Here is a 26,977-nt window from a genome sequence, read left to right on the forward strand (position 1 = left end):
TGTCTGGGGCCAGGTATAAGCCTGACTGACTTAAGAGTTAGCGGACCTTTGTTAAAATAAAATATAGCCATCCGCTTCCTTGGGTCAGAGATTGCGGTTCCATGTCTTGATCTTGATCCCAGGATCTAACCTGGCCATTTTCTGTGCAGCAGCAGACCAGATGCCTGTGCATGCGCACACACCACAAATAGTGCTTTTTGTAACTGAGGGAGCAGCAGCTTGAAATTCAGACCCCAGTGTTGTCTTGGTCTCTTCTTTCAAGTTAAACCGAATATTTGTTTTTTAAAAACAAAAAAGGGGAGGGTGGTGGGGGTCAAGTTTCACTTCTTGCTAATATGAGCATCTGGGTAACACAAACTGACTTAGCTGCTAGGGCAACAGGGCAGTTCCTAGGGAGTCTTCTCTGCTCCCTGCTCATTCCCTGCAGAAATGGCTGCACCTATCAAGTATGATAGCTGGTTCTCTCGCATGTGCCATGATGCTATTTTGTGTTACTTTAGCAGAACTATGGTGAAGGCCCTCATTACGGAGAACACAGGGACCTGTCATCTCACAACAGCATATCTTCATCACCATTCCTGGGGTCTGGACTCGTAGGTAAGTGCTGCTGTCTATGAGCAAAGCTGTTGTTTTAGATAGCGCAGACAAAATTTAAAGTGAAAAGCACTTGGCTAGCCCAGGGGGCTAATGGAGGCCCTGTCAACCCCCAAGAATGCATCTAAAAGATGATTCTGTTAGTTCTGGTTGATTAAGCTGCTGTCCAGGGCCTTGCCAGTGTTTGCATGTGCATGGAGACCTTTGTACACTGTTATGCTATATGTTTATGCACATGTTATAAAGTCATAGAAAATTAGGGTTGAATCAGGACGTCATCTAGTCCTACTATCCCCAACTATATATATGATCTCAGTAGACATCAAGGCCCTGTTATTCTGGGCACTGCACAGATGCACATCAAGAGATAGACCCTGCCTTAAAGACTAAATAGACTAGACCAGGGCTGCCCAACTAGTGCCCCATGAGTGGTTAAAATATAGCCTTGCAACTGATAAGCATAGCTGCTGGAGCCAGTGCGCTGGCACAGTTCCTGAACCCAGAAGATAAACACAGCTGCTGCTTGGGCCTTGCACCCCCCTGCCCACTGCTGAATTTGGGGTCTTCAATCACTGTCAGTGACCAAAATAGTTGGCAGGAGTAAAAGAGGGGTCCCACAAGCAGTGGTGGCCTTCATACACTGGGTTCTGGAGCTGCGTGAACAAGCTGCTGCCCTGTTGTACGGAGGTGGGCCATCCACTGCACGAGAAGCCCTGTGGTCTGAATCTGGCTTGCAGGGCCATGTGTCCCTGAACTTAAGGGACAAAAGGTGGGAGGAGAAAGGCATTGAAAGAGCCTGCAACTTTCCCAGGGTCATGCTGCAGAACCAGACAGACACAGTCCTGTGGACCGGGACTCTGGAATCTATTCCTGGCTGTTGCTGTTCTGCTGCAAGTTGCTGATATCTGAGTGTAATCGCTTGCAATATCTGGGGAATCATTTTGGGGGCATATGGCTATCAAACTGTGTCAGAAGGAGAAGTGTGGGGCTGAAGGCAGTGCTGTTAGCCCTGTTTTCTCTCCGTCACCTCTTTGTGAGGTTTTCTCTGATCTGCCTTGTCACCTGAAGGACACAGCTCTTGGCAGCCATCCTGCCCACTGAAATTCTCTTGTTATGTTCAGAAAGGGGTTCACCTGCTAGTGCTGACGTGTGGGAGTCACTGGTTTTGTTTCCAGTGTCTCTTGACATCCAGTGCAGCGTAGAGGGGGGTGAAACTACCTCCAGGAAAGTAAATCCCATTGACTTCTTCTGTGAGCCAAAGGGTTTTGATATACCACCAGTGTCGTATTCCCAGTGCAAACCCACACTAGAGAATGTCACCGCATGCCCAAGAACTGCTCTGGGTGGTTCGAGAAATGTTCTTTGTTTCTGGGCTCCTCCCACGCAGGGTCTAGCTCTCAGGATGGGCATTGGTGCTGCAGCATAGAGCTTGTGCTTGCTCTCTTGCATGCTCAGTGGTGACAGTGGATCATAAAATAGCCAGGCATGGAGGGGCCTGGTTTTGCCTGTGTGGCAAGTACTATGCTACCTGCCTCCTCTTGTGGTTTCCTTTCCATTGCTGGCAAATCCATCTGCTGGGGACTTGTTGACTGGGCTGTGAGTCCTTCCCTTGTTCCTCCATCCCTCTGGGTCGGGTGCCAATAAGGCAACAACCCCCTTTTAAGCTCTTGTTGCCAAGTATGTGACACTTGCATCTCTTCTTCCGTACTCCTTCCCCAGTGATGGTGCACGCTAGATGTAAGGAGCATGTGTCATGATTTACCCAGTTACCTCTTTGGACTCAAGGGGTGGGGAGGGATTAAGATCAGCAAATATCCATCTTGAAGAGCTTAGAGAGCTTCTATCATGTTAAGCAAGTAATGAGAGTTAGTCCTTCCCTCCTTTCCCATGGCGCCCCTGGTGTAAGCCCTCTGTAGATGCCCATGCCACATTTTTGGCAGAAGAACCTGGGTGTTGGCAGCAGTGATTTTTATGTGGGGGAAATTTTATTTAATTGGGGGGGAAAAATCCCCTCAAATCAGTGGTTCCTCTTGCAGAGCTAGTAGGGAAGAGGAAGTTGTGGAGGCCAGGAAGCAAGTGGTGGCCAGCATCTTCTCTTTGGTTGTCTGGTGGAAGAGGGCGAGCTGTTACACCGAGTTCTCCAGAGACAAGCAGTCTATCCTCAGCTGGTTATTTCTTCACCATGGTCAAAGGGGAACTTTTAATTAAGCCTCACAGGTTCCTTCCAGAGGAGGAAGTGGAGGGAGCTGTTTCCCTGCTGCATTTGAGGAGGAGATAGCTGTCCCCCTTTGCTTTCTGTAGCAGAGTAGGTAATAAAAGTTGATGTGAAGCTTCTCAATGAAAGTGCTGAGCAAGAGTCCTGCACGTAAAGTGCTCTGTTTTTTGTAAAAGAAAATTGCCATTACTTACAAGGTGTCAAAGTCAGTCTGGGTAGTTCTCCCTGGCTAAGGATGGCACGATTCCTGAGACTGCTTATGGAGCAAGTGGATAGAAGTTGCCATCAGGAGGAACAAGGAGGTCTCCACCCCAACTGTGCGCAGCTGCGAGAGATTTTGCCCCTAAAAGTCTTCACGTGAGACTGAACTTCAGGCTTTTTTTCACTAGCATGGTGCTAGTGAAATGTGCTTCTGTGGCTGCTGGATGCTCCCAGCAAATCTTGTGTGTGAGGCACTGGGGTCCCACACAAGAATTTCCTCATTTAAGGCTCATGTTCTCTTCAAGTGTCTCCCTCTAGCACCCAAAACCGGAAAATACTCAGGTTCATCCATCCCATAAGAGACTAGTGTGGACATTACAAAGCCTCAAGGACCTCAGTTGGAGCCCTATATCCCAAGACAGAAAAATGTTCTCATCTTCTGGCCGAAGAGGCTGGTGACTAAGTATAATGACTGGTGAGGAGAAATAGGGAGTGGGATGAACTGGTTTTGAGAAGGAGAAAAATCCAGACTGTCAGTTTATTTTCATTCTTTTACTGAATTTGGATTTTTTGTAAATTTTTCATGGATCTCCTTTTTCCCAAAAATATTTCAGCAGAAAGGGAGAAGCTGAAAGGGTGGTTTAGGGTTCTTTTTTTTTTCACTTAGTAAACATTTTGGAGAAAAGGGGGAAAATAGTAGTAGTACCAAAAGAAAGAAAATAGAGGAAGAAAAGAAAAACAAAGAAGCAAAATGGAAAGTTGTGGGGAGCCTTCATTCAGCAGCAAAAATCAAGGAAAAGAGGGAGGGGGGAGGGGAGAAGCGCATGAAACTTGATAAATACCTACATTTTTCAGAATCTAGATTCAATGGAAAATGCCCAGTTTAGGGGAAGACTTTTTGAGTGGGTTGGAGGAATGGGGGGTTAAGGTCAGAGTTATGCAGGAGTTTTGGGTGCAACATTTATCATTTCTTACTACCCTCCTAAGCGGACAGTAGAGGGGTATGGTCTGAACAGAATGACACAAAGTAGGGGCAGGGATGGGTGTGAGATCATTTTCTAAGTCCTTTTCTGACCATAGACTTCACCTCCATTTCCAGGTCTGACTAGATTTTATCAGGGAGAGCCAGAAAGCTTTAGAAGAGCCTCTCCTTTCATCAGGCGCTCATTCTGGGCTGGATGGAGGAGTTGGGTGTGTCTGTGCTGAAGGTGCCCCACAAAAGTTGCATCTCCCGACTTTCTGCTTCCAAGATGATCAAATAAGAAGGGAGTTTGGGGAGAGGGCACCTGTCTGCTGTGTACTGTTGGACCCAAGAAACGATAAATCCTGAGGTTTTCCCTGGACTGTAGTTCCCCAAACTTGCAGGGTTGTGCATTTCCACCCCTGAAGATGTCCACTGATGCTGTATTCTAACAATGGGGGGGGGGGAATATCATGCGATTTGCATGCGAGCAGAAGTGTTTTGGGGCTTTGGTAATTGCCAGGCCTTTGTGTTGCCTTCCAAGATGGAGAGGCAGCAAGGACTTTGTTTTTGCCAACAGCTCAGTGTTTGAGGGTTTTGTATCTTGAGATCCCAGTCAGCTAATAGAAAGATTTTTCCACCTGGTGATAAACCGTGCCATTGTAGCACTGGCAGTTAAGTGGGTAGAGCTCTATGTTAGGAATTTGGAGCCTTGTTTTCCCCAGCGGTGCCAGTATCGTGCCGTGCGACTTAGCCAAGTCCTCTGTTGCTGCTCTTTGCCCCACCTTCTGTCCGGCCTATTTGCCCCGTGACCTCTTTGGGACAGGAGCTCTCTTTTTGCCTAGGTTTATCCCAGCGGAGCCTTGATCTCGGCTGAGGCCTCTTGGTAATTCTGTAATGCACATTAGACGGTTTTGCATGCTGTTTAAATAGACCAGCATGTCAGACCTAACGCTCCTGACACAGACACAGTCTTCCCTAGCTTTCCAGCGGGCCTCATGAGCATATGCGAGTGCTCCCACCTTGGTGGGCAGCGAGTACATTTTATATCGAACAAATGTGCATATTCTCTAAAGTGTTCGTTGGCCGCTAGAGTTTAAGAGGCCTAAACAACAACAAAGCCATAGTTTTCAGATGGCAAGGATAGAACTAACTGGGTGAAACTTTCTGGACTGAGACAAAGGTCAGACTAGACATGATGATCAAACAGTCTGTCTACAAGGTAAGGCTAAAAGAACCTGAAGAAACATTGCACCCCCTTCTCATAGCTGAGCGTTCAGCTTCCTGTCCCTTGAAGTGCCTACCCGGGCAAAATTTACAAGGCCTGAATTCCTAATATGCATAAAAAAAAGGGCTTGGGGGGGAGGACAGGGGGAGAATCTAGAATACACCTGCTTGCAGCAACCTGCATCCTTGACGGAAGCAAGCAGAGGCATGAACCCAGGATCTGGACGCTGAGTTGTGGCAGTAGGGGGATTCCTCCCTTGGTGGAATCCCAGCCCGGTGCTTTTCCTTGGCTATTTGCAGACCTTTCTTGAGTCAGCGATAAGCCAGGAGTCCTGTAGTGGGGCGGCTCTCCTTGTCCCTGAACCAGACGGGGTTGTGGGAGGAGAGGGAAGGGGCTTGCCTTTCTAAAGCAATCTTTGAAATCAGTTGCTCTGTTCACTATTCACCCTCAGTAAAGGAGGGGGGGATAGGGGAGGGGGAAATTGTTTAAACAGCAGGGAAACTGATAAGCCATAACAGATTTCTTTCTAGTAATTATTTCTAGTAATTAGCTTCTTTTCAGAGAAGTGTTTCTAATCTGGGGTGTATTGTGAGCTATTGTGAATTGTGTTCTTCCTGGACAATGGTTTTAATCTGCCCATGGACCTGGGGTTGTCACTACTCTGTTTTTTTTTCTATCTTTTTTTTTTTTTAAGCATTTTTTTTCCCTCTTTAATTGCTTGCTGTGCTTTGCTTCCCCTCCTCTTTCCCCCAGGAAATATTTCTAATAGAATTACTGGAGTCAGAGTGTTTGCTGTTCCTTCGAACTTGCTGCGTCGGCATTGCACAGCTAGGGCACGTCATGGGTTGTTGTGTTTCTTGGGTTGGGAGACGTACAGGGTTGGAAGAGGAATGAGAGAGGCGGCCATTGCAACTCCATTGTGCTGCATGTGGATGGCGTGATTTGAGGGCACCTGTGTGCGTGCTCCCAGCGGGTTTAAAGACCTGCAGGACGCTGCATGGCTGCAGAGCACCTGCACTCCTCTGGGGAGGCCCCTTGACAAACCCAGAGGAAGCGCAAGTCACCTTTTCTCAGCGCATTCATGCGCGTCTGAATTGAGCATGTCCAGGGCAGCAACGCTGGAGCCATGAGTCTGTTTGAAGTTCTCATCTAGCTTGCATTACCATGTGCAAGATGCTCTGTGCCAGCTTTGCAGCCCCACCAGCGTGCACAGTATCCTGGCCTGTGCTAGGAATGAGAGATGTGGCTGGGATGGTGCTTTCAGTTTAAGTGCTCATCTTCAGACCTTGCTGCTCTCTGGGTAAACAGCCCTCTGAGACTAGGCTTTTCATTCTTGTTCTTAGTCCAGAAAGTGAATTTAGGTGTCACTGTCTAAGGGGAGATCTGCTTGATGGCGTGGAGATGTGTGTGGTAGGTGGCTTTCCAGTGCCAGGGTTATCTGCAGAGACAAACACCTGAATATATTTTAATTTTGAGTTTGGCATGTGCACAGTCTTTCAGGAAGGACTGTGCCAAGTTGAGAAATTGCTTATTATGTATGGGTGAAAATAAAGTACTGTAGATCCCTGTAGGACAGGCTGGCACTAGCTTGTGTGTGTGCCTGTACATGTATAAAAAGTGGGGGGAAGGGAGTGTAGGGAGCTGGAAGAGAAATGGTGTGTAGGTGGTACAAGCACCTACTCTGGACACTTCTAAGAAACATTTGGGTGCTTATCTTGCTGGGATCCTTTGACCCTAGCTGAGGGGCAGGGAGCCGGACCCGATGATCTTATGAGGTCCCTTCCAGGCCTAAAGTCTATGAAATCTATTAAATAAGTTGCAGGGAAATGCCTGGCCTTTTAGCAGGGTAAAAGCACGTGGTATTTCTCACATACAGCACCTTCAAGTGCTTGCAAACTTTTCATGGGGGAAAAGTCCCATCCCTTGTCCACTAGTGCATGGGTGCCTTGTCACCCTTCTCCCCTCCTCCCCCATATATACACATGGACTTCCAGAATGCAAACTCCTGCCAGATCTGCTGGAGTAGTGCTGTCTCCGGGGGACCTTACCCACCAGCCCGATTCACAATTTTTGTTAGCCTTGCTCATTCAAAAAACAGAATTTTATTTATTTATTTTTTTTAAGTGAAAAGAAAGAGAAGTCAAACGAAGATTGTTCACAAGTTTCATGGGAGTCGCCCCGGAAAAAGTACACTTACAAATTGTAGACTTTTCCAAAACAAACTCCCAAAGTTCAGATGTCTGGAAATGTTTAAGGCACCCTGCCAGTTCCCACTTCTATCTCATGCTTCCTTGCTTGCTGCTGACCTGTGTGGTTTACCTTTCCCACCCACATTCAACTGTTGCATCCTAAAATTCACAAGAAAATACGCAAAGGTCAGAATTATTATAAAAATCCCATTTCCTATTTGTATAGTGTATTCCCGGTGTCGTCTTTGTCCAAGATTTTTAACGTTTGGGCCTGTCTCTCTGAAGTTGTTGAATTTTTGTAATTAAGTGTACTTCTTTGGAGAGTGGGTTGGGAGTGTGAGGGCAGAAATGGTATTCGGCTACAGCAGGCTTTCATCCCAGCTCTCTAACCAAGGTGTTGCTCGTTTTTCACCTTCACTGTGGGGGGTGACATTTGAGGTCTGTTCAACCTGTAGGATATTCTCCGCTGTCAAACCTGTGTGAACCATACTCTGGAAGTGCAAGCGGAGCAGAAGCAACATGCTGCACCTGTGGATTGCATGGCAGCATTGGCTTTTCCTGTTCAGCTCAGCCATAGAAAAGTCAGGAAATTTTAAAATAAAGTCAGTAGTCTTAAGATCTGAAAGAAGTTGCTAGTCATATTAATCTTCTCCCCACCCCAGGTGTATTTTGTGAGTTAATTGCTAACTGCATTAGACCGTACAATCTTGTGCTTTCTGGGAGTTTAGCTGCTTTTTCTCTTCCTGTATTACTCAAAGAACGCTTTCAATCACCAGATCTGCTCTCCAATGTTGAAGGTCACTTTTATTTTCTGGCTGTTGTGCAGCAGGTGTGCTCAGTGTCTTTCAAATGAACTCAGTTGTACAAAATCCATACTGGTGGCATAGCACAGGTTGTTGGTACCTAGATGCGCTCTGCATTTACCTACGTTTAGATGCTGGGCAGGAGAAAGCGGCTGAAGTGGAATTTCAGCTTTGCTATTGCATGTGTGTCTGCATCTTGAAAGAGGCTCACAATTGGACTGCTGGAGAATTTATTTTGCAGTTTTACTCTGCACGTTTGGCAACATATTGTGTGCATCGCACCCTTAATTGTAACGTTGCTGACTTGAGTTTGCAGCACTATCGAAAGGATGCTTTAGACTTCGTTTCACCCACAAAGTGCTTTGTGTAGACAGCAAGATATTTACAGAGGGGAAGCTTGTCGGTTGCTTACCAGATAAAGTGTCCTGGAATTACCCTGGTTTTCCTTTATTTTAGAGTTAACCCCGGTCTGGTTGACAAAACCTGTTGAGTTATTTCTGTAAAGGTGTGGGCTTTGCAGTAAACATAGCTCCTAAGCTCTTTTAAAAATTAGGTCATTGAAGTGACCTATCTTGTGACGTTTTGACCTTTTGCTTACTTAGCATTTAATGCTGTGGAACCACGGTAATGTGGGCTGGTGCAGCTTGCCACTGTGAATTGTGGGGGGCATTGCATGTGCCTCTGGCTTGGGGAGGTGACAGCAGGCTGGCCCCTTACAGAGGCAGGGGCCTGCAGAGGAAAATGCATTGACCACGTCAAGCTGGAAGTGGCGTTAGTTGTGAAATTAGGTGGCTGTGTGGGCAGGAGCTGATCCAGCCCCTTATCGCTTCACTGCACCAGCGTTGGTTGAAGTCCCACGCAGCAAGTTGCACAGAACAAAAGTGGACAAATGCCCTGTGGATTTGGGGACCTAATCTTTGTGCCACGTAAGTACAACCTAAGCACTGTCTTCCTCCATTTGGCTGTCTCTGGGTATATCAGTCCATACCCCTCTCTCTCCATCCTCACACCATGAAGGCGTGTAATTGAGGGTGTCTATCTAACCCAGGAAAGGAGGTGTGTTTTAATCAGGTGACTCCTCTGCTATGCTGTAACATAGTCGGTAAATGCTGCCTCAGTGCATCTGCTTATGCTTTAGCAGGGTTCTCCAGGGTTTTTTAGGTTAACCATGTTGGCAGAAATGCATGCTAGTTGCTGCCCGAGATGACAGCCCCAGAGAGAGAGTCTGTCTCTCCACACCACCTGTCTTTACTGGAAAGGGCAGGGCTAGTTGAGTGACGAATACATGGGCTGCACTGTCGTGTGGGCATGCTGACACTCACCCTTTCCACGTCGGTGCAGAGCTCCTACCTGGTGCCTGCCACACGCGAGCTGGGCACGCTCCATCCCGCCCCACGCCCGGCAGCTTTGCATGTCTGGCTTTGTGGGACACTAATCCCTTTCCCTTCCCTAGCGCTGCCATTAATGCATTGTAATTGGGGCCAGCTGGAAATTTTTATCAATTGAAAATAGAAGGTTTCTATGAAAAGTGTCAGTTTTCTACAGAAGACTTCCATTTGTCGTCGGAAACGTGGGCACCGCGGATTCTCTAGCACTGCATTGCATGGCAGGGGTTGCAGTTCAGGGGCCTGGTGCGCCTGTTTTCTCCAAGCCTGTCCCATAATGCACCATGGCCACCTCCATGCCACGATGTGCCCCCGGTCCGTGGTGCATTGCAGGGGGTTCAGCGAGGCACAGGGAAGCCAACGGGAGCGGCAAGCCTCAGAGCAGCATTTCAAGATTGAAATCTTTCAGTTTGCAAAGAAGGGACCCTGTTTTCCAGCCAGCTGTATTTTGATTTGCTGAGCCTGATTTGGATGGCGAGGCGGTCACTCAGCAGCGTGAGGGCTTGTGGTTTTAACCTTTTCACCATGGCCGTGTTCCCTTCATGGTTTTCAGCAAGAAAGAGGTCCTTTGAAATGCAAACAGGCCCCTTCAGTCTCAGGAAAGGTCCTAGGTTTACTCCCAAACCATGCTGGTTTTGATAACCCCAGTTACCCAGGCTAATAGCAGTGGGAGGGGGAAAGTAAAAACCTTCCCTCTGGTTCAGGCCTCTTAAAAAACATTCCCAACATGTGGATGTTTTTGAAGGAGGGATGGCATCCCTCCTCCCCCCTGTTGAGCATGAATTTTCAGCCTGCAACTAGCTGTAGGATTCACAACTGATTTTTGCCATTGTATGGAAAAAATACATGCAGATTCTGTTGGTCAGCCATGCTTAGCTTCTGGTTTATTTTGTCCCTGGTTCTGTCATATTTGGATGGCTTTTTTTAGTTGGTGTGCAGGGCTTTTTTGTTGTTTTGGTATTTTTTTTGCTCTGTTCTGAAACTGTCAGTTTCCATGGCCGCAAGCGGCTCCCTGCATCGCTGCAGTGTTGGGTTTTTTTTTTTTAAGAAGGACAAACTGAGCCCTGCTGCTCGCAAAGTGACAAGGTCTCCTGGTTTTGCAGCAAGCTGGTATTTGCTTCAGTTGACACCCTAAAAATGAGCACGGGAAGGCAGATTTTTAATGATGGGTTTTGTGCCTTAGTGGGGAAGTCTGCGTGAGCCCGGGGGGGTCGTCCTCTGCGTGCACTCAGCGTCATCCTCTGTAAATTTTCACAAAATGATTTTTTTTGTTTGTTTCTTCCTCCACTTTAGGGAAGAGCGGAGAAAGAGCCTCCTACTCCACGTTTGGAAGAGACGGAGGGATGCCAGGTCTAAATCAGGTAAAAATGCTTTGCTTTTATCTGTAACTGAACAAAATGCCTGTGGTAAGAACTTGAGGAATACATGGATTTGAGATTTTTCAGAGTAAAGGAGCGTTTAGGGATTCTCCACCCTTTTAAAATTAACTATGAAAATCACATCAGCTGGTTTGAAAAACTCGAGCAGGAACTTTTTTGGGGTGGTTTCGGGTGGAGGGGTGTAATCACAGGAGTTAAAGGCCTTGTTAAAATGTAGACATTGTACTGTGGCCGTCTTCAAACTGCATTAAAACCTGTCTGCATTCTCTTATTTTAGTTGCAGTAACTTATTTTGGTTTGATCTTAAACCTGCTCATAACGGACTTCAGTTTTTTATACAGAGTTAAACTTGCTGATTTAGTGTCCACATGATCTTTTGGTTCAGTTTGACTCTATCACTTTTAAGTGCCATCTTAAGTTTACCCAATGCTATTCTTATTTTAGAACTGCCTGAAAGCTCAGAGTTTGTTATTTTGTTTCTTTAACTGTTCTGGGGGAAGGGAGAGGGGTAAGCACTCGAGCCCCACTAAACCAAGGGTGGGCAAAATATGGCCCGCGGGCTGCATCCAGCCCACCAGGCCATTCTATCCGGCCTGCAGGGTCCCTAAAAAAAAATTTAGAAAATTAATATTCATCTGCCCCTGGTTCGTGTAAAAATAAATAAATAATGATGGGAACCAAGGGCAGTAGGACCCAGGGGGAGCCCGGTGGGCTCCCACAACAGCAAGGCTGGTCCCCAGCGGAAGCCGGAGCCCAGCTTCTGGCCTGGGAGGACGTGGCTGCCCTGCACAGGAAGCCCAGGAAAGGGGGAAGAGCAGGGGAGGGCCCCAGGGAAAAGCTGAGTGGGGGTGTGGAAAGCAGCCCCTCGCGTGCCCTGTGGCCAGCAGCCCTCACTGCAGCCACTCGCAGCCTGTATGGGGCTGTCCAGAGCAGGCACAGGCAGCCCCACGCGGGCTGCAAGCGGGAGCGCTGGCCATGGGGCAGGCAAGGGCTGCTTTTCCCCACGCTTGGCACCAGCTGCTTCCCTGCCGGCGAGCAGGGGGTCGGGGCTGTGCACTGCCCCCACCTTTCCTGCAGGGCTGGGGGCACTGGGAGTGAGCAGGTGCGGGAGCCAGTGGGAGCACGGGGTCCGCACCGGCAGGGCCCAGAGCAGGGTGGCAGGAGCGCGGGGTCCTGGCCAGCAGGGGCTCTATGGAGCCTGGGCAGCTCCCGTCTCTCCCTGCTGGTGCAGCCCAGCCTGGCTCCCTGCTTTGCGCCCCACTGGTGCTGGCTCTGGGACATTGGTCCCAAGATGGTGACCAGGGGGCAAGGCTACTCATGCAGCCCTCGACAGCCTGCCAAAACTGGGTGAGCCTGAAATAATTGCCTGCCCCTGCCCTAAACCTAAGGTGGATTTTGGCATCCAGATCTCTTAAAATTCCTGAGAAATTTCACTCCAACCCTTGACTGCTCTGTCTCTCTTTGCAAGCCTCTTCCCCCTCCCCCATTTTTCCTGTCTTCTTTCCAGGGCTAGTCAGTAATTCACATTGTTCACCTCCTGGTTTTGAAATGCCTAGAACAAACAGCATCCCTCATTAACTCTCTAGAGGTGGTTTTTGGCACAGACCAAGGTGCCTCTTACTTTTAACACGGGGAAAGTCCTCCTAAAAGAAATGACTGCAGTGCATGCACCATTTCTTCCCTGGAAAGAGAGAGAACCACATGTGGCAGATGCTTGTCACTGCTGAAAGGCACTTGGATTTGACGGTGTAAAAACCTCCCTGTAACGTTTGTTTTCTCATGCTCCATCCTGAAGTGTGGGCCAGGCAGGTGTGTCCCCTGGACCTTTGAACTTGGTGGGACTGAGCTTGACTCCCATGTGGCCCTTCTGGCAGGGTGAGGTGTTTGCTAGCTGGTAGCAAACTGTTTGCATCCTTGTAACCTGGGCACCTCATATTGGATGTTTGGGGAGGGGTGGATGGAGCTTATTCACTTTGGACTTGGACTATTACTTGGATTATGTGGCCTCTCCCTGCCAGCACCCAAAAATAACTTTTCAGGGAAGAAGTGAGCGCCTCTGCTCAGATGCATGTTACTGAAGCTGCCCCTTCTGGATCCCCAAGTCAACATTTCAGGACTGTACAACAGAAACAGTCCCACCATCTTTGTTCACTTGAGTAATTCTGGGCTGGGCACTTTTTTTTTTTCTTTAATAAAAACTGTGTTTTAATTTTACACAAATTTGTCATAATTTCCTCTCCTCTGAACTGAGGATGTTTCCTTTGCTGAAACAGCTGTGCTGGCTGTCTGTGCCAGCGTGGATTTAATTTACCACTGAAGCTGCTAAAATAAAAATGGGACCGATGCCAGGCCTTGTTCTTTAATGTTATGATTTTGTCGAGGTTTTATTTGGGGGGAGGGGGGAGGACAGGAGGGGGGGATATAAGCTAACAAAGGGGGTGGGCTGATTTGTATTGCAGTTTTGGGGAGGCCTCTCTGGAGCGTGGAGGCATTGAGCAGGTGAAAGAGGTGCAGAGCACATAGTCCACAGGATGAGACTGTCCAAGCCTGCCCTTGGAGCAGCTGCTTTTGATGCAGGGCAGACACCAAAGTTGTTTGGAGGCAAGCGGTAGTTCCTGGACATTCGCTTGCTGCCTGACTCCAGAGGATAGCCGATGCTTCTGCCTGCCGAATTGCTTACCTGCATTGACAGTGTGCTCGTGCCTCTTCTGCAGCTTGTGAGACTTGTTGCACAGCAGATGCGCTGTGTGTGTTTGAGTCCTTGTGTGGACTGGACAGGGAGCTTCAGAGAGAAGCACATTCCTCTCTCAACCACTCGCCCTTGCATGTTCCAGATGGAGTAGGAGGCCTCCAAGCCACTATTTCATTTAACCCTCAACTCCCCTTATCCAGCAAATGGTGGGGAGGAGAGTTGTGGAGCAGGGCTAGAGAAGTGAAAAAAAAATGATCATTTTCCAGGAAGCGGTCTTAAAATATTCGTGCAGAGTGCAAGTTTCAGGAAAGTCAGACTATTCGAGCTACCTGCTTAAGGAACAAAGCAGTAACAACTGGCAGCCCCAAGCCTCCATAATCTCCTCTGGGGTAGCTAGTTTTTTTGCTTTTCTTGGCTGTGTCACTTTGTGGTGTGTAGCCTTTTAAACACAAAGGTAACCTGACCAGTGGAACAGATTGCAATAATTTTACCAGCTGTGAATACACGAGCTTCCCCCGACCCCTTTCAGAGGAGGCAGATTTCAGAGCAAGGTCGTGTCCACCCCCCCCCCCCATAGCCAGCTCTAAATATTTTTGATCAAGCTATTCTGAAATTTAAATCCTTCTTTATTGCAGTTCTTCACCTGTGGAAGATTATCAGTGAGAGATTTTTATTATATAAGGGCTTTTCTTCATCTCCTCAAATCCCAAGTAAAGAGTAAACTTCTCTTCCTAGCTAAATATCATCTCTCCTAGAGACTTCCTGCTTGCTTTTCTCTTGGAATATGTGTAGGTGCTTTGGTTGTAAAATTCATGCTGTATCATGGATACTGCTGGGTTTGCACTGATGGGTTTTTTTTTCTGCTTCCAAGATCAGTTTAGATAAACAGGAGGAAGGATTTTCCTCTTTTGAGAAAAGGATTTCAATTTCCTTAATGAAGTATTGGGGGGCAGGGGAAGAGGGAGCGACTAAGAGAACTAATTAGTCCAACCCAGCAGCCTATCCTGCTGAAGCTTTGGCACGCTGGCATTTGGATTAATCATGGCTTCCTTTGAGTTTGACTGCACTGGTGTTGCTTTTAGAAGCCCCCTGCCAGGAATGTTTCCAGATGCTCGATGCATATGCTGAGAGTGTAGTACAGTGGGAAGATGCTGGACTAGGGTTTGGACTAGGTCCTGTTTCACCTCTCCTGCTGGCCTGCTGGGGACCTCAGGACAAGTAGCATCTTCTCCCCCTCTCTGCACTTTTCTCTGAAATGGGATAAAGCTACATCACTCCTTTGTAGGCTGAACACAGAATGGTATATGGGAGCCACCCTTGCATGGCAGTGCGTGCGCCAACAGTCTGAATTTAAGACATGCTATACTCCTAGCAGGCATCTATGTTAGCCTCCTGTTTGTAGTCTGTGAAAGCTTCAGCTAGCTGTGGAGTGGACTGTGGGAAACGGGGGTGTGCAAGCAGCCAGTGGCCTGCCAGCTGGTTTCTTGCATCCCTGGTGATGTGGTGGATGCCTGCGCAGCGTAGGTTGGAGGCGGCGGGTGTGCCCCTTCTTTCGGTTTAAAACCAACAAATCAACACACTGGGGAGAAAGTAATTGTGGCACCATATTCCCTTGTATTAATGCACAGAGAAGTTTGTAGATTAAATTATGCTAAGCCAGCAGTGCTGAGACTTCATTAACTGCATTTTTAAGGCCAGAAGGGTCATTGTGATCTCATCTGGCCACTTAAGTAGCAGCAGCCATTGACTCTTAGCCCACCTTGCCTGCATCAGGTCCATGGTGTTTGACTAAGCTAGGCATATGCTTAGAAAGACATTTAGTCTTGTGTTAAAGACTTCAGGTGACAGACTTCACCATGTCCCCAAGTAGGTTATTCGAAAGGATGGTTTCCAATGTATTCTTAAATATTTTGAGCTTCTTTCTAGTCTGAATTTCTCTAGTTAATCTCCACGCAGCACTCTGGGGAGGAGTGACCAACTTCTTCAAGATGTGTCCCCAGTTGGGCTTTCAAAATTACCGGCCACTTCAGAAAATTGAGTTAGAGGATCATAAATTCAGGTGTGGAGAGGAGAAATCTTTGGTTTTAATGCAATTTCCCAAATAAAACAAGTCATTTGATTGGCCAAAGGCATAAAAAGCCATTAACCGGGAATTTAGGACTCCACAAAATAAAGCAGAACAGAGCCAGACTAAGCAAAGTAGCATATTGATGGCACATAAGCAGTTGTAAAAGTAGTAGTACATAGATGCCCACCTGAAATTGGGGCTTGGTTATAATGGGTGCTGCATATACACACAGAGGGAGACAGTCCCTCCCCTGAAAAACTGAGCCTGGGAGAGCAGGCAAATAAAGGGAGAGTTCCTGTCCCTAATGTGTGGGGGATAGGCCGTCCTGAATCACCTGCCCCATGAACTCCTCTTTCCACTTGACCTTGGCTGCGTCTGAACCAAGCTTTTTGGGGAATCTTCTGCTTGTCTGCTTCTGTGGTTGCTACTGCTGTGGGAGCCACTTCACCAGCACTGAGGGTGCAGAGCATTTGTGTAGAGAGCGCTTTGCTTTGCTGCTAGCGAGTGGTGATACACCATGTACATGAGCTCAGACATGGCTGTTGCTCCTGGTGTACTAGGGCTTCTCAGCAGCGTCGGTGCCTGAGTCGCAGAACCACCTTTTCACTCTGCACCACCACCCACCGTCAGCTCTAGACACAAGTGACAGAGTGAAGCCATCTGACTGTGACTGTCGCTCCTACAGATCAGCAGTCTGGCTGCTGTCATCTGTGCTCCCAGTTAATTGCATCTGTAAGTTTGCACTCACAGTAGCTTGTGGATGCATATTTAGAAGTGGGAGATCGGGGCCTCTGAATCTCTGGCAGGAAAGGCCCCCCTCCTGACTGCACATTTGTGTTTTTTCCTTCTTTACAGCCCTCAGGTTTGATTTGAGGCTGAATCGTGTGAAAGCTGTTGAAGGCAGCTTCTGTTTGGAATGGCCATGATGGTTTTACAGCATAATTACATGGAAGGGCTTCTCTGTCTGCTTGTTTACAGACTGGTTTCCTGCCCAGTGAAATGGGAATCGCGAGTCCAAGCACACTTTCCCCCACAGGGGTGAAGGGAGGGTCTCAATATTTTTCTTATTCCAACAACCCTCGTAGGAGAGGTGCTGACAGCAACATAGGTAAGTCACAACCCACATCCCTCTGGGGAAGCAGGGTAAGGCGGGTGAGAATGAAACCAGGAAGTCATCCCTCGTGAGCTGTACTTCAAATTGATCAGCTGACCAATGTGAACCTGGCGCGTGGGTTTTTTTGTTTTTTTGTTTTTTTTTAAAGAAGAAAAAGTGGTGGCAAAAATGGGTCCTGTCAGGTGTGAGAGATTTTCTTTGCCCTGGGAAATGCCACATCTCAAAAGGTGACCGGGGTGAGGGGGCGAGCCTCCACTTGGACTCCCCAAATATATATATGCACACAAGCCACTATGCAGATACTGATTGCCAGAAGTTAGTGTGCTAAGCAGCAGCATGGGGTCCTGGTTACTGGGAGAGGTGTGAAGGCACAGTGTTGTACCTCTGCTGCTTAAGGGCTTGTCTGCATGTGGAGCTGTTCCTGAATAACTCGTGTATGGACATGCTTATTCCACTCTAAGAGTGTGTCTGCACATGGGGTTATGCAGGAACACGCTGTTGTGCTTTTAAATGCATATCCTACCTCAATCCCCATTAATTTTCAAGTGCAGACAAGCCCTGATTTCCCAGAATGGGTGTTTCTGGTCATATCCACATCCTTTGAAATGGCTTTATTGCTGCTATTTTTGTCTTTTCACTGCAAATGAAACCAGAAACAGTTCTGTGTTGCATGCATTTTTATGCTGTGGTTTAGACAGAGGAGTCTGCTTCTGATACTCAAAGGTTTAATCTATCATTCCAAAATGTCTTGGGTTTAAGATTTTCAGGGTAGCAAATGGTTGTGTGAATGGAGTAGCTCTGTTATGAGTTCTCCTGGGCTGGGGATGGGCGAAATACCAGTGTGGCAGAGATATTGGGCTAGTGCCCAGAACTCTCCTATTCCCCCCTCCCCCCAGCCCAAAGCAAGGTTTTCCTCAGCTCTTAACTAAAATTCAGAAACTTTAATCTGAGCTGCCTCTTGAGCTGGTTCCTCTAAGCGTGTCTCCCCCAGTTTACCTTTTATTTTCTCACCCCTGAACCTTACCTTGCCTTCAAGACTTGAGTCTTTCTGTTGCCCTGAGCAGGATCTAGTAATACCTGCCTTTTCAGTGACCTAGGGTGCGTTGTGCAGTAACTTTGGGCTGTGCTACAGCTTGACTTAACACAATGGGTGTTTATACACATGCTGCGGGGGGGGGGGAGGCACCCAGAGCATCGTGTGTATTGGTGTCCCCCCCGCTGAAGATGGCAGTGGGGGTGCTTTAACTACTGCTTGTTGGATGAGCTTTAGTTAAAGCACCCCCACCGTCATTTTTCAATGTGGGGACACCAATACATGTGGTGCTGGTGTGCAGTAACTACCACGCTTAATGGAGTCTGCTCCAATGCGCTGTAATTACAGCACAATGCAGCAGCCTCACTGCACGTGTATAGGTGCCCAATGTGCCTTCCCAAATACGTTTTTTGTTAAAGGAGAAAATAAAATAGGATGCAAACATTATATTATTCTCCTTTTCTCCACTTCTTCCAAATCCTCTTTAATGAACCAGTTAACAATCTTTCCCAAAAGTGGTAAATCACCCTTGGGCTTCACTATTCCTCCCAAACTAGGAGAGAACCCCATTCTGCATTAGAGGAGCTCAGATATTCAGAGATGGGCTTTTAGAAGAGATTTCAAATCAGCATCTACATGTCGAGCCCTGTCACAAAGAAAAGCCAGCAGGCTCACCTGTGAGCGTGCAGGAGACTGCATTCCAGATTTGGGTTCTTTTTGCATAGCTTTTATTTAATTTGGACACAATCAAGGGTGATATCCATATCCTGCATCTGCCATCCTGCAAAGCCTTTCTTAGCCACACCTTGTTACCAGTTCAGCATCCAGTGGGGCAGCACATCCCAACACCTTCAGCAGCCAGACAATAACTTCTCTTTTGAAGAGTTATTCTCTGTTTTTATTTCTTTAACCCAGATGGACAGCCTAAAAAGGTTCGGAAGGTGCCTCCTGGACTCCCCTCATCGGTAAGCAGCACTGCACAAGCACCTTGTGCAAACATGCCATTGAGTCGTGTGTTGTTTTTTTTTAATGGATCTATCAGCTCGGTGCCTGAGCCCCAACTCATGTTTTTAGGTTGAATCTTTAAAGTTGATTTGAGCCTCCCATTTCCAACAGTTCCCATGGGCAGTAGCCTCTAGCTAGTTTTACTGTACTCTATGCTGTAATGGTGACCTAGCATACCTGCTGTTGACAAAAGGTTTGAAGCACTGAAGGGGGGAGAGGGGAAGGGGGATTACATGCTGCAATGGGAGAACAGTGGAAGACTAAATACTGCACAGCTGCCTGGAAGTGCAGCAACCTAGGAACTTGATAGAATTGCTCATAACTCTTCTTCGTATGCACAGTCACTGTTGGCTAGTGCCACCTGGGGTGGAGGAAGGCTGTGGTCTGGCGCTGTGGCTTGTTAAACTCCTTTTGTGATGCCAGAGCCTCCTGAATCCCAGTTCCACCTGAGCAAGGAAAGGATAGTGCATCAGTTAGAGCTCTAGATGTCTTGGTTCTCGTCTACTTGACGTTATGTCGCAAATGCCCCTATGAAATGTAATATTCCACGTGATCAGATTTCACTCTGAAAAGGAAAGCAAGCCAGTTGCAATGTGGGCAGGCATGTGGGGCTACACCAGGTGTGCAGAACTGCCTGTGTTGTTTTATAAGAAAGCTGAGCAGCCTGTAGGAATATGTTAGCCATACTTCAATGGCTGTTATAGGGGAATAAATTAAACAATGTCTTTGTGGCGGGGAGTAATGGGATCTCCAGGAAAGTTAATTGGAGCAGACTGCAGCGCAGCTTTGCTTGGGCCTGAAGTGGCAAAGACCAAGGCTGCATTCCACGCTCCAGCTTTTGTGCCACTGCCTGTGAGTGAGTGGCCTTCCAGGCTGAAGGTAAATGTGGAGCTAAAATTTCATCTCGGGTGGAAGCCTCGCTGGCTGGTCTGAGCGTTCGGTACCTCTTGGTCTGGGAGCCCAACTGCAGGAAGAAAACAGCCAGTACAGTTGGCTGTGGACACATAGCTAGCCATACAGGAAAATAAAAAGTGCTGTCATTTTTTTCCTATAGAGCAGGAGTGTTGAATGCACAGCTCACAGCCAAGATTCAGCCCGTGAAACTGTTGTGTCCAGCCCACCAGACTGCTGGCAGACCCCTGGAAGTCGGAGGGCATGGCTGAGAGTGGTAGCTTGTTGCAGAATCCCAGGGCCCTGGGGGACATGATTGGTGGCAGGAGTGAGCGCAAGAGGTGACATTGCCCTGGTTGCCTTTGTGTGAAATCTGCTGTGATCCTACCTCCTCAGCTACAGCAGCATAGTGTGTGTGGCAGTTCAGTAGGGCTGCGTGATGCTTCGGGTGGTGAATCTCCGAATCCGAATTGAATCAGGGGACCAGTTTAAAGGTCTGAATCAATTCAAACTTCTCTGAGTCTTTGGCAAAGATTCGGAGAGATTTGATGAGGGCAGTCCGTGGTGGCTGCAGCAGGGAGCTGCAGCAGACTCCGAATGGGTAAGTACTAGGGGTGGGGGAGTGGGGGCTGGGGACCATGGGGGGACCCCCGCCTGCTTCCCCAGCCCCGCCTGAGCTCCGTAGTTTAAAGAAGAGCCCTGGTGCTCTCAGGGGGGCAATCCCCACTGCCCCATGCTGCATGGGGGGCTCTGCACAAGCCCCCCAACCCTCCCCTTGCTCCACCAGCCCCACCCCACGGGTGCCTCGCCTGGGCCAGCTCCATCCCTTTTAAGAAAAAAAAGACCCAAAAACCCCCCAGGACTCGCTGCTCCTGCAGCGGCTTTGGGGGGGCTCGTGCAGAGCCCTCCACGTGGTGCAGGGCAGCAGGGATTGCCCCCACCGGCAGGAGCGGTGAGTCTGGGTTTTTTGGTTTTTTTTAGCAAGTGCTGGGAGCTGGCCATTGCCAGGCTGGGAGAGTGGGTGGGGGATGGGTCTGGCCTGGCTGATTTGGAGATTCAGAGATTTGGCAGCAGCCAAATCTCCGAATCGGATTCGGCTGAATCAAATCGGGACAGTGATTTGAATCACTGTCCCCTGAATCGCCCAAATCCGAATCCAAAGCAAATACTACCACTTCACACCGGCCTACAGTTCATCATGGGGCTCATGATTCCCTGGGTTGGAGTGAGATCTGCTGCTACCAGCTCCTCGTGCCCTGGCTGGATCTGGCCCACAAAAAACTTGACAGTCTGGATCTGGTCTGGGGCACCAGGGGAGTTTGCCTGGGGCCCTGGTGTAAAGCAAAGGCCCTGCTGCCATATATGTACTTCTGAAAGGGAAATTTCAACAGTGAAAGCACAGGGAAACCAGAAGTGGGGCTGAGGCAGGGGTCTGGGCCCAAATCGTGCCGCCTGTCAATGAAGGATGGTTGGACGGCATCGGTGCTTTCTGCACGGCAGCTGCCTGCTGCTGTCGGTACCACAGCTCAGCTGTGATGCTCCCCTTTCCCTGGGGCTTTCAGTTTTCCTGGTGGCATGCGCTAGCAGACGATTCATGCCGCTTCTTCCGATTCACGTGGAACTCGGAGTATCCGAACTCCGGCGGCTTCCCAGCGCTTTTGCTGGAGATTGTGGGGATGAGAGGGGGAATCGTTGCTCCATAGCTGGTAGCTGTTAAACAGGGCTGCTGGTGGGTGCTGACAGTCATCAGCCTCCTGGTTTTGGTGATGCACAAGAAATGCTTCAGAGGGACTCCGATGCCTGAGCAGTGGGTGCTCAGCACCACCTGAAGATCAGGCTGTGTTAAGACGCCTTTAGATTGGATCCCCCAAAATTTGATGCCGTCTCTGGCTCTTGTTCGAGCTCGGACCAGGCTGCCTGCAGCAAAGAAAGCCCAAAGGGGAGCTGTCCCAAAGCACTTGTACGCTTCCGGCGCGGGATTATTTTACTTGATTGCTCGAACAGACACAGGGAGCTGCTTTCCAGCTCCCCGAGAGGCATGCCCGCCTTTTGAAAGAATAAATGCTAAGGCTGCCCAGCAAGGCTGGCTGGATGTGCGCGCAGCTCTGTAAACAGCGTGCCGCCGTTGTAAAGTTGCAGCAGCCCCCACCCTCTCCCTCCCGCCACGGCGGAGACGGTAGGATGGAATTTGCTAGGCCTAATCTCCCCGTTGTGTCGTGGCTCCCTGGAGGGAGGATGGAAGGTTATGTAATGCTTAGCAAAGTGCAGCCAGCCCTGAATGGCAACAGCAAGGGACCCGAGGAACACAAATGGCTGGAAGTCCTGCGTGCGCACGCCCTCCCTCCCCTTTTCAAAGCAGGCTGTTAAGGGGGATTCAGCTTTGCTTTTTGCCTCTTCTTGGAGAACTCCCTTTCCCTGGGGTGGGGCTGGGACACTCTGCCCACTTTTTCCATAACCTACCTCTTTCTTTTTTTTAAACCTCCGTGCAGAGAGAGAGAAATCTGCACCCACGCAGAATTAACTGTGTAGCCAGAGAGCCCTCCCCTTTCCCCCCGCCCCCCAGGCAGTTGATCAAAGGAGCTTTCTCGTCTGACTCTGTCTGCAAACATGCAGCGAAACGAGCCTGCTCCATGTTATCGCTGGACCCTGCGCAACATAAATAGATTAATAAGCACCATGTTAAAAGCGAGCACTTTAATTTTAATTCCATAACCACTCCACCAAGTTGGAAGGGTCAGTGGCTGAAATCGTTGAGGGTGGTTGACGCAGGGCAGGTGCTGCCAAAGGCACACGGGTGGAAGGCCTGCTGCTCTGGGGATAATGGGGAGGGGACAGGGACAGGCTACCCTGTGGGTTTGAAGTTGGCAGGTCTGGCTGTGAATGAACCTAACAGCATTTGGCATCTTGTTGTAGTGTGTAATTCATGCACAGTCCTCCTGTCTGTTTAGCTTTGGTGAAGTGGGTCTTCAGGTGCTGGATCCAGGCAGACACCGGATCTCTCATACCCTCTGCATCACTTCTAAACACCCCCATGCACAGCAGGAACTACGCTTGTTCCTAAGCTCACTTGAGCAATAAGTCAGGAGAGCCACGACGGGATCTGGCGATTGGTTGCCTATTTTGTATGGCACAAAACAAAGATCAAGGCCCAAGGCAGAGTGTCTGCGTTTAACTATCCCACGTGCAAGAGCGGCCCAAAAAACACCTTGGGGAAACAGGTTAGAGCTGTGCACGGAGAGCCTGCTGCTGTTGAGATCAGCGGGAATTTTCTTTTTGCTTCAGTGGAAGCAGGCTCGGGGTCTTACTGAAGCTGATGGTACTGACAGCCAGCTGAGAGAGCTCAGTGGCATCAGAAACCATGGAGCACAAATGGAGTTAAATCCTCTTGTGTGGAGCCCAGAAATCCCCCTTTGCAGCCAGCGTGTGCCTTTCATCTCCCCACCTCCTTGCACCACCTTAAGAATTGGTTTTTTGGATGTACCAGACTCTCCATCTGAAATGGCATTCCTAGGAGAAAAAAAAAATCACCTTGTCAACATCTCAGTTTGCCACTTGCTTGGCTTGAAAGAGGGAAGAGGCTTTGTCTGCACATGAGACTTGCCAGCACAGCTGAGTTGATCAGGAGTGTGAAGAAATCACCTCCCCAACCAACACAGCTGTGCCAGCAAAAACCCTAATGTAGATGGTTGCATCAACAAAAGACCTTTTTTGTCAGTGCAAGCTATGTGTACACTATGAGTGGTAGCCCAGGTAGCTCTGTCAGCCCATCCAGGAGTGACCAAGTGAAGCTACCTGGCTCATGTTGTGCAGAAGCTCCAAAAAGAGGTTTGTGATGGGCTCTTCTGGTCCTCGTGCTTGTGGGTTTAGAGTATCACTGCTGGTGCATTTTTCCAAACCAAGAGGGTTAAAAACTTTTTTGCGGATGTTTGAGTTCCCAGCGCTCGCTGTAGCGCGTGCATCAGAGGGGTTCCAGACTTGAACAACAAATGGTGTTTGCAACATTTGTCGTCTCATGAAAGAAGCTAATCAAGCCTCCTACCTTTTGCTTTTGGCCTTGAGTGACGATTCCACACGGTGCCTTTGCTCTGCATGGGACCCGGGGCTGGCGGGGGTGCCTGATCCCAAGCAAGCAGGTCTGAGCACCAGCCTGTGTTGTCTGGCTTTGCCCCTGAGCCCGCTGGAAATTGGTTTGTGCGTACCTTGAACGGTCGGCTGTGTGAGGGATCTGTTGCAGTGCTGAGCTTGGTGGCTGGCAGCTAATTCGGTGCATAGGTTTGTAGTCTGGTGGCTTCTCTTTTTAGTAGTAGTCTGCAAGGATTGCTTGAAGTCCCACCCCAGTTTATGCTTTTAAACATGAATAACAGAAGTGGGGGGGAGGAACCCTGAGAATCACAGGGCTGGTGAATTTAATGCAGCTTTTTGGCAAGCTCCCTCCTTTTACTTTGTGCTAGCAATTTAAACACAGGAAATGATCTCACCTGTAGGTCCCAGAGGTCTGACTCTCGCTGACGGAGGATAGGGCTGGGGGTTGGGTAGGGGAGGAGAGACCTGGCTATGATTTACTGTTTCCTGTGGTGCTGGATGTAGAACGTGGATTTTGTCAGTGCCCCCGAACGCAGAGGATCTCGGCGGCTCCTCTCAGCTGCTTTGTGTGTTGTGAGGACAGGTCTTATCTCTGTGTGGGGGACCCTCGGTGCTACCCTGTGCGGGTACTGGCTGTGGACATTGAAGATGGAGGCCAGGGATGGGTGGCAAGCTGACTGGTGATGGCTCAGCCTTTGGAGGAGCCCAGATTTGCTTTAAGTGATGAAGCAGAGGAGCCATTTCCACCCCTTTCCTGTCCCTGCTTCTGTGACCCCAGGCAGCACCCAAGAAACATTTTTTTTGAAGCTTCCTTTTTCCTTTTTTTTTTTTTTTTTTTCCTTTCCTTAAAAAGTCCCTTAAAACAAGCAGCTTGAAATGTTTGCATCTGTTGTCTTGAGGCTTAATAAACAACCTCAGAGGGTATGTGCATGTGCGTGTACTTGTACGCACACATGCTTTCTTTAGACGCGTCTTTGCATGGCTGGGGAGCATGGATCTGTGGGAGTGAATTGGGTGGAGAACGGGGGGCCAGAGCGCATTAATGAGCAATTGGGCTGAAATCTGATTCCTTCAAGATAGAGGTTAGCGGATGGGCGGGGAGAAAAGTTCCTAGCCTGGAGTATGTGCAAAGGGGGGCTTGCACGTGTGAGCGTTAAGGAGCTGGCGGGGGGGCGGGGGAGGCTCCAGCAGCCTGGGAGCTGCTGTGCAGCGAGGTGAAAGCATTGGCACCTTTGAAATCCTGCGTTGAAGCCTTCCTCCGCGAGGATGTTTCACTGGTTTTTGATTCTCACTCAGGATTTATTAAATATATGGTAAACCTCCTTTCCCCACCCCCACCCCCTTTTCCTCTCCTCTTCTCCACTGCTGCACAGCTGCCTAGAGAGCTGGCCAGGTGCCAGGGGCTGGCAGATGGTGCAGGGCTATTAGATGTGCTTCATTCGATTCCCTGTCCCAGCTCCCGCTATTTAATCAAATTATAGGAAAAGTCAATTTACTGGATTCTTATTCTTTGTAGCCTATTCCATTCCCCCGCTCTCCCCAGACTCTGCCACAAACGCACGCCACAGAGACGGGGGTATTTTTTTTTTTTTTCCATGAATTCCACTTCAGTGCTTGTCCCTGTGTTGAAACAGGGAGGTTATTGGAGACGCAAGAGGCAGAGGGCTGCTCTGTTTTGGGGTTTTTTCTTTTTTCCTTGTTGAGAGGACAGGGATCAGTTGTTGGTATCTACCAGTTCATTCCTTTCCACCTCCCCTCTCTGGTTTTTGGAGTTCACAGTCCAAATTTGTACATTATGGTCTATAAAGGCACCATCTGAACACGGCAAGATCTTCAGCAAAAGACTACGAGTTGCAACTTCCATAGTCTCCTGCCTCTCCCGTGACCCAAAGATCCCTGGTGACTGGTGGTCCCGGCTTTCCGGCTACCATCGTACCAGCAGCGCTAGGCCAGCTGGGGGACTCTGCTTTAGGCTTTTTGGGGTGAGGGGAGGAGGATCTTTAACAGCTCCAGCTCACTACAGTCTTCACCTTCTGATCACGCGAAGGAATTGTGGAAAGTGTTATAATGGAGGGGAGGCGGCTGTAAATTAGCTGCATGGGGTTGTCAAAGAGCTAATGGAGGGCGGGTACCTTTTTTTTTTAAAGCAGCACCAGTCTGCAGTGTTGGAAGGCAACCCTTTGGCAAACGGTTATGTCCTTGTTTGTGCAGGGGGGAAATCTGAGGCAAATTTGGGTGGAGGGGGAAGGATGAGGGGGAATTTTAAAGCCCTTTGGAGTACATGGTTCTCAGATTTTAATTTTTTGGCGGGGGCGGGGATCTGGAACATGAACATTTTGTGCATCTTGACCCCATTAGATTCATCCTGTTGCTGGCTGTCCTGGGCTCCGGTGGTATCCCCTCCAGAACGGGTGCTTTTCTTGAGACGGTGTGTTTGGTGTACGCCACCCTGGAGCACTGCCAAGAAGCCCACCCTGCCCATGCACTCCTAGTCTTGGGAATATGGCATAGCTCTGCGCTGCTCTTGGGTTCTTTGTTGGGGAATTTCATGGCAGGCACCCAGGGTCCCTCTGTGCTGGCTACGCTGCTGACTGCAGGGATTTGATGCGTGTGCAGCAGGAGCGAGTAGGCAGGCCTTGGCAGGGCTCCCGGCTGTGTACCAAGTAGGGTGGCCGTCGTAGAGGACAGTCCAGTTGCCCTCTGTTGATATGAAACCGGGCACCTTTATGTCTCTTCTCTTTAAGAGAAAAATAGAGGACACATAAAGGCATCTGGTTTTGCATCAGTAGAGGACAGAGTAGCAGAAAACTGGCATATCCTCTGTGATGGCCACCCTAAGGCAGTGCAGACCTGTGAGCCCTCTCTGGGATGAAGCTGCAGGAACTTGACCAAATGGACACATTGATTTTAATAGGAAAATGTGGTGCTTTTCAGAGCATGTCTCTCATCATTTCCTAGTGAAACCTATTTTCTGCCCTATTTCGGGCAGTTTTTAAAATAAAGAGCCATTCTTTCCCCCCTCTTCTCAGTGGATCCTTGCTCTTTAGCTGATCAGAACTGTTCGAAGTAGCAGGATGGGAAAGGGGAAAGGAAACTTGCTGCATCACTGCAGGTTTCCTTTACAAACAGAGATGCT

General features: G+C 48.9%; 1 protein-coding gene across 12 annotated transcripts in view; it reads left to right on the forward strand.

Moving 5' to 3' along the window:
* TCF3 (transcription factor 3) overlaps positions 1-26,977 on the forward strand; it is a 98,756-nt gene that overhangs the window by 49,742 nt on the left and 22,037 nt on the right. For 9 of the 12 annotated variants that reach the window (XM_090027717.1, XM_090027719.1, XM_090027720.1 and 6 more), the window contains 4 exons: positions 501-597; positions 10,870-10,937; positions 16,694-16,823; positions 18,778-18,827. In XM_090027717.1, the coding sequence (XP_089883843.1) occupies positions 501-597; positions 10,870-10,937; positions 16,694-16,823; positions 18,778-18,827 (345 nt within the window). The remainder of the gene's footprint in view (positions 1-500; positions 598-10,869; positions 10,938-16,693; positions 16,824-18,777; positions 18,828-26,977) is intronic. The other 3 variants (XM_090027724.1, XM_090027716.1, XM_090027723.1) reach the window with 1 other exon arrangement.

Source organism: Crocodylus siamensis, chromosome 14, assembly GCF_052110815.1.
Source record: "Crocodylus siamensis isolate JL-2025a chromosome 14, ASM5211081v1, whole genome shotgun sequence".
Taxonomy (NCBI): domain Eukaryota; kingdom Metazoa; phylum Chordata; order Crocodylia; family Crocodylidae; genus Crocodylus; species Crocodylus siamensis.